The following is a 12,228-nucleotide window of genomic DNA, read 5'->3' as shown; positions in this document are numbered from 1 at the left end:
TTTAATATTTTGTCCTGCAGTTCCCCCAGCTCCCCAGTTTCCCAGTCTATATGGATCCGATATGGTCTCCATGGAGATGGAACTTTCTGGGGCAGAACTTTGATTTGGTTTCTCTCTTCAGGCCAGCCCAAAGGAGTGAGAGTATCTCATCTGTAGCCTTGGTTAATTATGCTAATTTATGCAAACAATCAGGGTGCAATAGGCAGACAAGTGACAGCAGCAGCAACAGCAGCAGCAGCAGTAGCAACACGGCCACACGGCAACGTGGCAACACGGCAACGTGGCACAACGGAGCAGAGGGTGTGCCTCTGGGGCCAAATGGGCACAGATAACATGCAAATAAAGACTTACACAGACACAAAGAGAAAGTGCGACACATGCAGAACAATTGACTTGAGCTAAACAAAAAGATACAAGATACACACGCAGACACACACGCACACACACACGCACACGCACAAAGCAAACACAGACACAGACACAGAGACGGGATACACTTGCAAGGCATTGTTTTACGACTGCCAACAAAAGCTTCAAATTTAACTTCTTTCCCATGCATTCATACGCCGTGTATCTCGTGTGTGTATCTGTATCTGTGTCTGTGTCTGTATCTGTGTCTGTTGTGTGTTGTGTGTTTCTGTTTTGTGTCTGTTTTGTATTGTGTATCTGTTTGTATGTTAAGCGACTTGTTTTACAATGCCAATGATAACACACACACACACATTGAAGTACAGCCCAGCGAACATCTTGATAAGCCCAACACAAGTGCCGTCTCTGCCTCCTACATTGTATCTGCGGCTTGTCTGACATTTTGTAATTGAAATTTTGTTGCAGCCTACTTCCAGGCGTCGGCCCTGCTCTCGTGCTGTCGTGCTGGCGCGCTGCAGCCATTACGCATACGCCACGCTGGGCACTCAAAGAAATTAAACTATTTGCCAGCGCGCCTAAATAACCTGTACAGCCCCCGCCTGTCTGGCCCGCCTCTGGTGTTATTTGGCAAGCACGGTGGCGGAAAGAATCCAAAGCGTCATATTTTAAATAAAAAATATATACATGTACATATATTCTCGTGCACACGCCGAGGCATGACATTGGCTTCATTACACGCCGACAGTGTGCAACAAAAGTCGGGTGCGGGGATGCCAAGGAGATCGCCGAGCCTCTGCCGAGTCTGCCTTCCTTCTGGCAACATAACTTCGTTGGGCCTCGGGTCGGCCGCTGCCCGCTTGCCGTCGATCCCTCAGTCTCTGCTGGACTTTGTGCCGGCCTCTGCCCGCTTGACGCCGACTTCGACCTCTGCTTGACGGCCTCTGCCCGCTTGACTTCGTGCCGGCCACTGTCTCTGCTTGGCTTCGGGTTGGCCTCTGTCCGCTTGACGCCGACTTCGACCTGTGCTTGACTTCGTGACTGCCTCTGCCCGCTGGACTTCGTGCCGGCTACTGTCTCTGCTTGACTTCGTGCCGGCCTCTGCCAGCTTGCCGTCGATGTCTCTGTCTCTGCATGACTTTGTGCCGGCCTCTGCCCGCTTGCCGTCGATCTCTCTGTCTTTGCTTGACTTCGGGTTGGCCTCTGCCCGCTTGCCGTCGATCTCTCTGTCTCTACTTGACTTCGTGCCGGCCTCTGTCTCTGCTTGACTTCGTGCCGGCCTCTGCCAGCTTGCCGTCGATCTCTCTGTCTCTGCTTGACTTCGTGCCGGCCTCTGCCCGCTTAACATGGGTACATGCTAGGCCTCTCTGTCGGCATCTCTTCGCTTCTGAATCTCGGCTTCGCTTTGGTTCGGCCCGCTCTTCGGGGTCCTGCTGTTGCGTCTCTGCTTCGCTGCTGCTGATCCTCTGCCGGCTTGGTCGGTCCCGTTGCCTCGTCGGGGCATGGGCCTGTTCAATTTGTACCCTCTGAGGTCCTCCCACTAATCCCGACTTTGTTGTCCAGTGTGGAATTTGCACAGCCACGTTGTCGGTCGTGTGTGCAGTCTGTTGGCCAGATTTCCAGGCGCACACAAGACAACTTGTTGCCCTGACAGCCCAGTAGACGGGAACATGGTCCGTATGCATGTGTGTGTGTGTGTGTGTGTGTGAGTTTTGAACTCAAGGTCAACAGTGGCGTATACTAAAGTGCAAATTTGTTTTATTTTCCTGGGCAGGCAGCAGGCATGAAAAATAGATGAAGCCGGCCGGTGGAAACGAAAGACAGGCCAAACGGAAAATGGCCCCACAGAGACAGCGACAGAGAGTGGAGACAGAGAGTGGAGACTGGAGACCGAAAACAGCGACAGAGAGAGCAGAGGCCGCAAAGGCCGCAGAGACGGGGAAAATTTCATTGAACCTAATCAGTTTTGAGGCCAAAATAAGGTTCGGCCGTGGCACGTGGCAGCGCAGCGTTGCCGGACGGCCAATGGCCAATGGCCAATGGTCTGAGGCCACTAATCCCATAAATAATGCAAGGACCAGGCAAACCGAGCTGGACAGATGGGAATGGAATGGCAGTGAACGGAGAGGAATGACGACGGCTCGACTCTGGCTCAAAGATGCGGCCGGGCCAATCGTTTCAAGGACATAAATTCACGCAAATGTTTCAATCAATTTTGCGCTGCTCGGGCACAATACTCGAACAAATTCAATTTGACCCACAAATTGCTGGCACAGCCCAAAAGGGCTTCCTCGCAGGAGCAGGCGGAGCAGGAGGAGCCCCAGGAGCAGGAGCAGAAGGTCCCCCTCATGTTGTTATTGAGCCATCTTTATGCGATTACACAAACAACAAAGCAGCGCTGTGGCAGGACGACAGTGCGACAGTAAGAGTACAGTGCACGACATAACTGGATAGCATTGAGCGGGAACGGAACAGGACAGGGCAGAGCAGGACAGGGCGGGACAGGGCGGGACAGTGTCCCAGGATAGAATACACAAAGGACGGGACGAGCCTCGCACTAAAAAGGGACAGCGCAACGGAAATGTCTAACGATTGAACAAAACGGAAGGCAACGAGGCGAAACCGGAAGGGGGGGTTGAATGGAGGGGTCGATGGTGGAGAGGGAGAGCTGGCGGTAATAAATGACATGACAGGCATCGAGGAAAATTCCTTTGAGTAAGCCATAGGGCCATCGACTGACTGGCCCAGGAGCAGTGCACTGGAGACTCCTGCCAGACTCATAAACGCTTACCTAATGCAAATGGGCCATGGCCTGCTCGAAAGGGGGTGCCGTGAGGGGGGAGGGGGCGTGGGTGGAGGCAAGATCTGGATGTGTTGCAGCATTTGCTCATTAAAAACTGACTAAATTGAGTTGTGTGTTTGTGTGTGTGAGCCACGCTTCCCCCGAAAAAAAAGGAAGAACGAGGAAGAACCCACAGCCCAACAGTCTGTGGGGTAATACGCTTAGAAAAGGGGACAAGAGAGGGGCAGCAGGGGACGCAACTGGGATTGGGGGCAGACAATCTACTGGATACAAGTTGCGACTGCCACTTGCAAATGCCTGCCAAGGATTTATAATGTTGTCCTCGTCCTCGAGGCGCGCTCGAGTTGCCGTTAAGTGCACGAGTTAACCTCATTTTATACCGTCTCCTTGGTCTCCTTGGTCTCCTTGGTCCTGCGCTTTCTGTCTCTCCTCCTGCTTGGCCACAAGACAGCGACGGGGACAGCGACAGTCCCAGACGAGAGATGAAAGCCGCTAGAAGGGAATCTGTAGAACCAACTCCTTATGGGATAATCTGCGGGGGAACAAATTATCTGAATATACTTAATGTTCAAGCGATTTGCTAATCAGGCGAGAGGCGAGAGGCCAGAGCCAATCAATTATGATGTACGCCATATTAGCGGGGCTGGCAGGGTATCTGTGGATCGTTGGTGTGGCCTCCAAGTGCTCCCCTTCTTCTGTGACCTAGTGCCAGGGCACAGACAACGGGCTACAGAGGACTACGGACTACGGACTACGGACTGCGGACTACGGACTACAGACTCCACGTGCAGTGCAATTTATTGAATCAACGCGCGTGGCATAAACAATGGCCCAGCCAGGCCCGAGATAATGGGGCGTGCCGCTGCCTAAATATAGAACACAATCGCCGCGTCGCTTCCTTATTGCAGTTGCGGCCCATTGTGCGGGTCCTGGGGAAATCGGGAGCCGCAGCGCCGCCGCAAAGAAGCAAAGACAGTGCAACACATTAGCCGGCCTTTGTCTTTGTTTGAGAAGCTGCAACAATGCAGTGGAGGGAATGCCCTCAAGAGTGGCAGAGGGCAGGGGACGGGGGCCTGCTGCAGCCTGCCGCAAAGCCTTTGTGTGGCAACCATTGTTGCACCTACTCGACGACACCTTCTATCCCTTTCTCGGCCGATGCCAGGACTCATTTCAAATATTTTGTTAAGAGCAATTCGCTCTCGAAGCTCGAACCTCGAACCCTGCTGGCTATTTGCCCCGAATGCAATTAAAAAACTACATTTCCATTGGCATTTTCCATTTAAATGGGGAAAAACTCAATAGCTGCGAGACAGACGACACAGAGAGAAAGAGAGAGAGAGGGAGACAGAGAGGGAGAGATATTAATAAATTGTTCTTTGGCCCTGCAAAATGAGCAATAATCAAACAGAGAGAGGGAGAGGGAGAGCAGCAGTAAAAAATGCATAATTGCCGGCCAAGTAATGGGAGAAGAACAAAGGAAAAGTTTCCTCCTCAGCGGAGTGGAGCGGAGCGAAACGAGTGGAGAGGAGGAAAAAACTGCTATCACTGCGTGTGGACTGGGCGAAAAAAATATATTAAATTTCTCTCTCTCTCTTCTGCTTTTTCAATTAAACTTTTCAAGTATTCCGCGATTCTGTATCTTTGGCCAACAAGCTGATTAAAAGTTGAACCCGGCCCAAGTCCACCCGGAAGACAGGAGCCGTGCCTGCCTTCCACCTGCTGCTGGCCAAAAACCAGTTGCCAATTATCGCCAGATATTGACCGTATTAGAATGGCAATTAGGCGGTGGATTAGGGCGGGGGATAATCTGTCTTAGTTCTGAATTGCTGTTTACTTTGAAGGCCGTAATCATCATTCGAGCTCTGTTTCGATTGCGATTGGAAGTGCTTTCGGTTTTCGGCCAGCCAATCGGATTGTGGGTCGTTTTCTATCAAATTCCCTGCAGCATCTTACGGCTGGCCATCAACAGCTCATCTATCCTGTGGCCTTCGTTCTACGCCAACACTTTCCAGTTGATGGCCCCGCGCTCGCCCTCTGCTCTGGCCCGGCCATTGAATAACCATTTGTGCTGCTGTTTTCGCCAGCATTATGAATTGATTGCTTGCAGGTGCCTGGCCATGCAGCTGACCGCACCAGATATCAATAACTATCTAAGGCAAATCCTCCACTCCTCCATCCTCCACACACGAGAGCCCCACACACACAAGCCATTTTTCATGTTCACTCCTCGACTCTTGCAAGGCTCCTCGCTCCAGCTTCTAGAGATGGCACTGGGACTCGGTGCCAGTCCATGCCGTGAGTGTTCCGTGACAGTCGAGCAGCTGTTTCCCGCCTGCTTCTGGCCGCTGCACTGCTTGCTGGTTATCGTTTTCTTATCCTCCCTGCGTGGCCACGTGCCATCTCCATCCAGCTTTTTCTGTGTTGCTCTGTGTAAATTGTATGTATATCCAAAAACAATATTTATATCTATCTCTTTGGCGTGTGCGTGCCCTGCCCTCCCCTCCCCTCCCCTCCCCTCCCTTCCCGTGCCCTTCCGTTGGGGTGTATGCTTTTTTCTATGCATCATCAAAACTTAGTAAATTAAAATGGTCAGCGAGGCGTTTTTTTTTTGTTTGTTTCGGCAGCATTTATTTTCAATTTGTGTGGCATGCTTTTAGTCGACCACGTTTCAGGTTCCACGCTCCACTCTCCACTCTCCGCTCTCCACTCTCTCCCCGTCCGCACGCTCCCTTTTCGACCCATGTTTTCCATTTAGTTTAGGTTTTAGCCACAATTTTGGATTGGAAACAGTTTGCTGTTCTTGTTTTTTTGTGCCCGTCCGCTGCCTTTGTGTTTGGAATATTGATTAAATTGAGCTGCCGATCAGGAATGCGAGGCGAAAGCGATTGCATTGCATTACAGGCTGATTGCACAAATAAAAGCTTAAACAATTGCCCATTTGGCCGGGGCGAAAGGTTAAACTCCCGGCCATTTATTAACACACACGTGCCGAGAATTTGTTTATCCAGGAGTGGGGGGGGGGCGGTGGCGGTGGCGGTGGCGCTTAGCAATTTGTTCGTTTGGCGGTTCTTCGGTTAATTGAAACAAGTATTCGCCGGGGCTCACAGGAGCCCCAACACTGGCTTAATCATCCGTTTAACCGAAAGCTCTACGGCGTGCGAGAGGTAGGGGGAGGAGGAGGAGGAGGAGGGTGTTCTCATTTATGCTTACCGCTTTCTGGCCCCCCCAGCCAGCCCCCAGCCATCCCCTAAGCCATAGAGCGTTCGCGTTTTGGAAGCTGTGGAAGCGCCTTCCCATTTTGCGGCGTGTCTCGGGTGCTCCATTAAAAATGCATTTATCATTTGGCATTTTTGGAAAAGCTTCCTTCCTTTTCAGGCACAGACACAGACCCGGACCCGGCCCCGTCCCCGTCTTCATCCCCGTCCCAGAGCCGGCAAGCAACTGACACCTTGTATCAGGATGCTCATCCTTTCGGCCGGAGCCCGTCCGTGGGAGAGCACTTTAAGTTGTTTGTTTTTAAAACTGAGCACAAATTGTATTTGTTGCGAGAAACTTTTACTTTGGCCAAGAAATATGCACGAATTTAGTTTTTGCGGCAAAGTGAAAAGCGCACACTATTCGACCATGGCTTGGGGAATGGGGCATGCGGCATGCGGCATGGGGCAGTGCAACTTGGGGCATGTTTAAGCGCTAAACTGTTACTTCCACATGCTCGACTCGACTCGACTCGACTCGAACGAGGATGGAGAATGGAGAATGGGGAAAGAGGTCGCCAAACTGGCTCCAGCTGGCCATCGATGTGTTGGGTTTTAGCCAAGAGCCGAGACAAAAGGCCCGTTCCCAGAGTGTTCATAAAAATCCAACCCGACAGCCTGCCCCTCCCAAGGAACTAGGTCAGCCATAGACACACACACACACAGACACACACACACTCACACACACACATTGTAAAGTGCTGGGAACAACATGGCAGGTGGAAGTTGTCGAGGTGTGAGTGAGAGTGCGAGTGCGAGTGTTCGGCGGGGCTTCCCATTCATGTTTAGCCGCAATGCAGCGCCTGCATAAATTTCATTAGATTTTAGCCCCGGGGCGCACTCCGCTCCACACTCCACTGGGGTCTTTTGTTTCCATCTTCTATGTCAAATCAATTGGCCTTCAGTTCGATGCCATAAAGCGGGGCAAGACCACGGGCGCGGACACGGCGGGGGGCTGGAGGTGGAGGTGGAGGTGGAGGTGGGGCGTGGGACTGGTGCCACATCTGAAGCACATACTCGTAAATGGCTTCCTAATGAAGTCATAAAGTGCCCGGGCAAAAAGGCAGCTAGATGTCCGCCATTAAACGCACCTTGAGCCAAGGCCAAGAGCGGAGGGAGAGCGGAGGGAGAGCGGAGAGAGCGGATGGTGGCTAAAGCCAGTTCGCCGAGAAGTATGCTAATAAACGTAAACCGTGCTCCATTACCAGAACGGGATACGGGATACGGGATGTTGGAGGTAATAAAAATGAAAATAAGTTTGCAAGTGGCCAGCGCCAGGGGCAGCATGGATTTGGGATACCCTGGCACCCTGGCATCGATCGTTTCGAAGGCTGGGATAAAACGTGATAGATATACAGTATACATATATATATTATGATATATTACAAATTATATTTGTGTTTTTTTTTTATGTAAATAAATTTTAAAAATTAAATGAGGTTATTAAAATGAATTAAAAGTATTGAAATTAAAAATTTAATTTTGTGTAAATATTTTCTGTTCAAATAAATTTGAATTCATTAATTAATATTCATTTTAATTATTAATATTAATTATTTGTAATTATTGCCTGCCAGATTGCCAGAATCAATCCAAGAAACCTTCGCTTCTAGGGAACTCTTAGGATAAAGTGATCTCCTTTTTCGTAGTAAATTCCTCCAAGTTCCATTTGTAGACCACAGATACTGCCAATCTTTACCCATCCTCCATGGTGCCTCCAGTCTAAAGGACTCTCTTCTACCTTCTAGCCCATGGCTTTGGGGCATACAAAAAGCAGAGTCGGCATCTACCTTTAGGGATTGAGAAATGCAAAGAGGAACCGCGAGAGCCTGAACACACATACTCGCACATAAATCGAACATGCGAGCAGAACCTTTACGTGCTGACAATGATAATGACTTTGGATATAAGCGATGAGCGAAGAGAAAGCGAGAGAAAGTCCCGCAAGTAATTAGGAAAATCCGACTGAAAGATACCCACTACTCGGGGATTGTCTGCAGGAGACAGGAGCAGTCTCCAAGATCTCCACGATCATTGCACACGGAGGTATGGTATGTACGCGTGTGTGTATCTGTGGAGTGCACGAATAAGATATACCCTGGCGCTCAATGAGAACTGTCTGTCTGGCAGCTCCACTGAAAGAAAGAAGTGCATCGAAAACGCTTTGCACGCTAATGCACCATTATCAGAAGGTCGCCCCCGCACCCCTTCCCACCACCCCTTTCAGAGACCGTAAATCTTCACTTGCATCTGTGGACTTGAAAGGCTTTAATAGATATTTATGGGCGGCGAGGTCGATGATGCATTCACCGTGGAGCCAAACATTTGCTCTAGATCCCCCCAGCCTGGAGAGGGGGTCTCTCCATATGTTTGCATTGATAAATTGTTGCCAGAGTTGTTCTTCAGCCCCCCGAAAAGGGAAAAGGGAAAAGGCTTTAAGTTCAAGTGAAAACAAACGGAAAATGGAGAGCGGAAAAGGAGAGCGCGGAACGCGGAGTTGGACGTTGAACGGTGAACCAAAGCAAAACAAATTGTGGCAAAACAAAAACTGCAAACTACATGAACAATTTGGCATGCAATGCGAGAGGAAAACGACCAAAAAGTAAAACCAGAAAAATACCGCCAGGGACACCGTCTGGATGTATATAGTTTTTTTTTTTTGGGTTTTTTTGTGGGTTTTTTTTTTTGGGGTTCTTGTGTTTTAGCCCGCTTGTTGCATTTTTTTTTTGGGTTACAGGAAACCTTAAAAACGAGCAGCGCTTCAAATTTATGTGCTGCGGAAGTGGCGACTTTTAGTTTTTTGCTCGCCAGGTGTCAGACATGCGAATGGGGAGGGTGGAGAGTGGAGAGCTCCCTCCGGGTGGCGGGGGGGAGGGGCACTAGGATAGGATAGATAGGCACTTGGGTGGAGGGGCATCGCCTCCACTTGGTGGCCGGTTAAATGAAATCCAAGCTGCTGCCGAGTCCAGGGCCAAAGTCGATTTCCCCCGATTTCCCCGGTCTCCTTCGATCCCCCCCCCGATTCGCCATCGCACACAGTCTCATGCATTTCAATCAAATGAAGTCGCATGAAATAATGGAATGGGAAATACCATACAGACGCAGCAGAGACAGAGAGAGTGCTAATCGGATTGCTTTTCAGTGGCATGCAATATGGGAGAGAGAGAGTGGAGAAACCTGCGATTGTTGGCCGGGGGCCGGGGGGGGGGTGCTAATGAATACCATTCTGCTGGCTGTGTGGGGGGGTGGGGGTGGGGTCAAGCTCCCACGTTTTAATTAACTATCTCGCATCAGCTGTCCTGTGTGGCAGCACCTCCAGCATCGAGCATCCGACATCCAGAATCGCGTTAAGAAAACATGTGTTCGCTCTCCTGGATTCCGCTTAACCCCTCGACAAATGCTCCTCCCCCTTCACCGCCTCCAGTGATAGTTAGTTTTTATGTTATTGTACACCAACGGCTTCCACTCGAAGAGGGGCGGACGGGGCATTGGAAGCTGGACTACAACTCGCACATCCAGTGCCGGTTAATGACCCAAACGACACTCGATGGGGCATTAAATACTCGTAGCAATCCGAAACAAGCCATCAAGTTTATGGAGAAATAAAATTAAATTAAATGAGCTTAGACCGGAGTGCCGTAGATGGAGCCGTACCCTTCGCTGTAGCTGGAGGTGGAGCCAGAGACATCCCCTAATCAACTCGTTTACACTCTTGCCAATTTGCAGAGCTGCGGAAACGGAGATCCACTAATGAAGGGGGTTTGCTCGATGCAATGCATAATTTTGCTATTGGAAGAGGATCCGCTGTGTCGCGGATAAATATTGGTTGAGGAATGGCCCTCCCGCGGGTGTTCAGTTCAGTTCTTTGTGTCCTGGCCTGGCCTGGCCCTGTCCTGGCCTGGCCCTGTCCTGGCCCCCGCTTTTGTGCAGGTAATTGCTCTGCCATCAACGCTTCCTGTCCCGCCATCGGAGCCTCGGGGACAGGAAATTTGCAGAAATTCCATTTTGATGGAGCGCGGGCCCCGCTTGAATTTGTGCATGCACCACAGCGCCATAGCTCCATAGCTCCATAGCTCTCCGCCATAACGCATTCGGGGTTGGCAAATGGGAGAGGGGAGTGGGTAGAGGGGAGGGGGGAAATGGTAACTGGCAATGGGACAAAAGGTGTGTTGTTACGATGCGGATATTTATTGGTAGAGGGAGTTAACGATTATTTGTCAGATAAACATGGAACGCCGCCCGGATGGCACGGATGGCAGGGATGGGATTCAAGTGAAGACCTCGTTGGTGGAGCACAGGGCGGGGTACTGCTTGTTGCGGCCCGTGAGGCAGCCTTCGGTGCGGATGCGATAGATCGGCTGGCCGCACACCGGATCCCTGGCGTAGTTGCAGGTCAGCTTGAAGTGGGTCAGGCCCTTGGTCACATACCGGTCGCCAGCGCAGCCCACATGCGAGTTGCTCTCCATGGCCATGACCGCAAAGTGTCGGTGGAGTCTGTCGGAAATATCGGAAAGGAGGCATGAGGAAAGAGGCCAGAGGGCACAGGGCAGAGGGCACAGGCCAGAGGTCCACTTACTGCTGCCGCTTCGGGTCGCACGGATAGTGCTCCATATCCGCTGCGGTCATGTTGGCGTGCTCGCCCCACCAAGTGCGCACCCCGATGCCGAGCAGCTCCGGATACAGCCGCTCGAGCAGCTCATCCTCGACGCGGTGCGTCATGTTGAACACAATGATGTTCTGGCCGGAGCGGGTGAAGTTCTGCGTGTTGCGGCAGTCGTCGTGCTTGGCCTGGCACATGCGCGCATTGTAGCCGGCCAGCGTGGCCAGCTCCTCGTTCCACTGCATCACCACCATGCGGGCGGAGCGCGGCAGCGAGGAGTTCTTCCCGCTGGCCACCCGCTGGCGCTGCTCGTTGTGCAGCCGGAGGATCAGGTCCGCGTGGACGGTGAGGTTCACCATCTTGGGCTCCGCCGTCAGGCAGGATTTGTGATAGGGCTGTGGGGGGTGGATTTGTATTCGGTTCTCCCCCGGAATTAATGCTCCCCCGGCCACTCACCGTGGTGTACTTCTCGCAGGCCACATGGCTCCTGCCGCGCGCACACATCTGCGGCTTGCAGTACGGATTCTCGGGTCCTGTGGGCAGCGCCAGGATCTGATTGTTTCCCGCTGCTGCTGCTCCGGGTAGGGACCCAGGCAGGGACCCGGGCTGGGCCTGCTGGGCCTCGGCGGCCAGAAGAAGGGCAGCCGTAAGGCTGAGTAGCGAAAATAGTCGGTTCATGGTCGATGGCGGACTGTGCTGCAGAGCCCTGAACGGGGCTCCCTTATAACAGAGCGAAGGCCCAGGTAGAATGGACCGCACGGCCGTGGAATTCCTCTAGAACAGCTGGCAGTTGGTTTGCCCCAAAATCGCTAGTCGCTAGTCGCTAATCCAAAATTCTTTCTCTCGCGTGGCATTGAACAGATGTACAATGCTTGGCGAATGCCTCAATGCAAGCCCCTAATTGTCGGTGATATTGCACAGCCAGCCGCTGTGCTTTCCCCCCTTCTACCACCCTTCCGCCACCCCTTCCACCTCCCATTTGTTTATCTACTCAGTTGGCCACAAAATTGGCCACGAAAGTTGTGGCTGCCTGGCAGCCCGGCAGTCTGCTACCAAAAATGGCTGTCATCATCATTGTCGCTGTCGCGTTTAACAGCTGAGTGCCCTCAGCACGCTGACTCACTCTCACTCCCACGCCGGATGGATGGCTGGCTGGCTGGCTGGCTGGCTGGCTGTCTGGCTGTCAATGGCATTCGCATTAGGCC

General features: G+C 51.8%; 1 protein-coding gene across 1 annotated transcript; it reads right to left on the bottom strand.

The window, feature by feature from the left end:
- Nucleotides 1-10,590: 10,590 nt before the first annotated feature.
- Nucleotides 10,591-11,716, bottom strand: LOC6900639 (antigen 5 like allergen Cul n 1-like). Its single transcript, XM_002134976.3, has 3 exons — nt 11,480-11,716; nt 11,000-11,418; nt 10,591-10,917 (listed from the first exon to the last, which is right to left on the bottom strand). The coding sequence occupies exons 1-3, from the start codon at nt 11,699-11,701 to the stop codon at nt 10,692-10,694; spliced, it is 867 nt and encodes a 288-aa protein (XP_002135012.2). The 5' UTR covers nt 11,702-11,716; the 3' UTR covers nt 10,591-10,691.
- Nucleotides 11,717-12,228: the final 512 nt, after the last annotated feature.

This window comes from Drosophila pseudoobscura, chromosome X (assembly GCF_009870125.1).
Source record: "Drosophila pseudoobscura strain MV-25-SWS-2005 chromosome X, UCI_Dpse_MV25, whole genome shotgun sequence".
Lineage (NCBI taxonomy): Eukaryota > Metazoa > Arthropoda > Insecta > Diptera > Drosophilidae > Drosophila > Drosophila pseudoobscura.
Note: the sequence above shows the minus strand (reverse complement) of the source record. Positions and strands in the feature narration are given on the sequence as shown.

Excerpts from the sequence above, each read along its gene's own strand:
- LOC6900639 (XM_002134976.3), bottom strand. The coding sequence starts at position 11,701 with ATGAACCGACTATTTTCGCTACTCAGCCTTACGGCTGCCCTTCTTCTG. Across the intron at positions 11,419-11,479 it reads CCTGCGAGAAGTACACCACG|CCCTATCACAAATCCTGCCT; the intron begins GTGAGTGGCCGG and ends CACCCCCCACAG. Across the intron at positions 10,918-10,999 it reads TGCGACCCGAAGCGGCAGCA|ACTCCACCGACACTTTGCGG; the intron begins GTAAGTGGACCT and ends TATTTCCGACAG.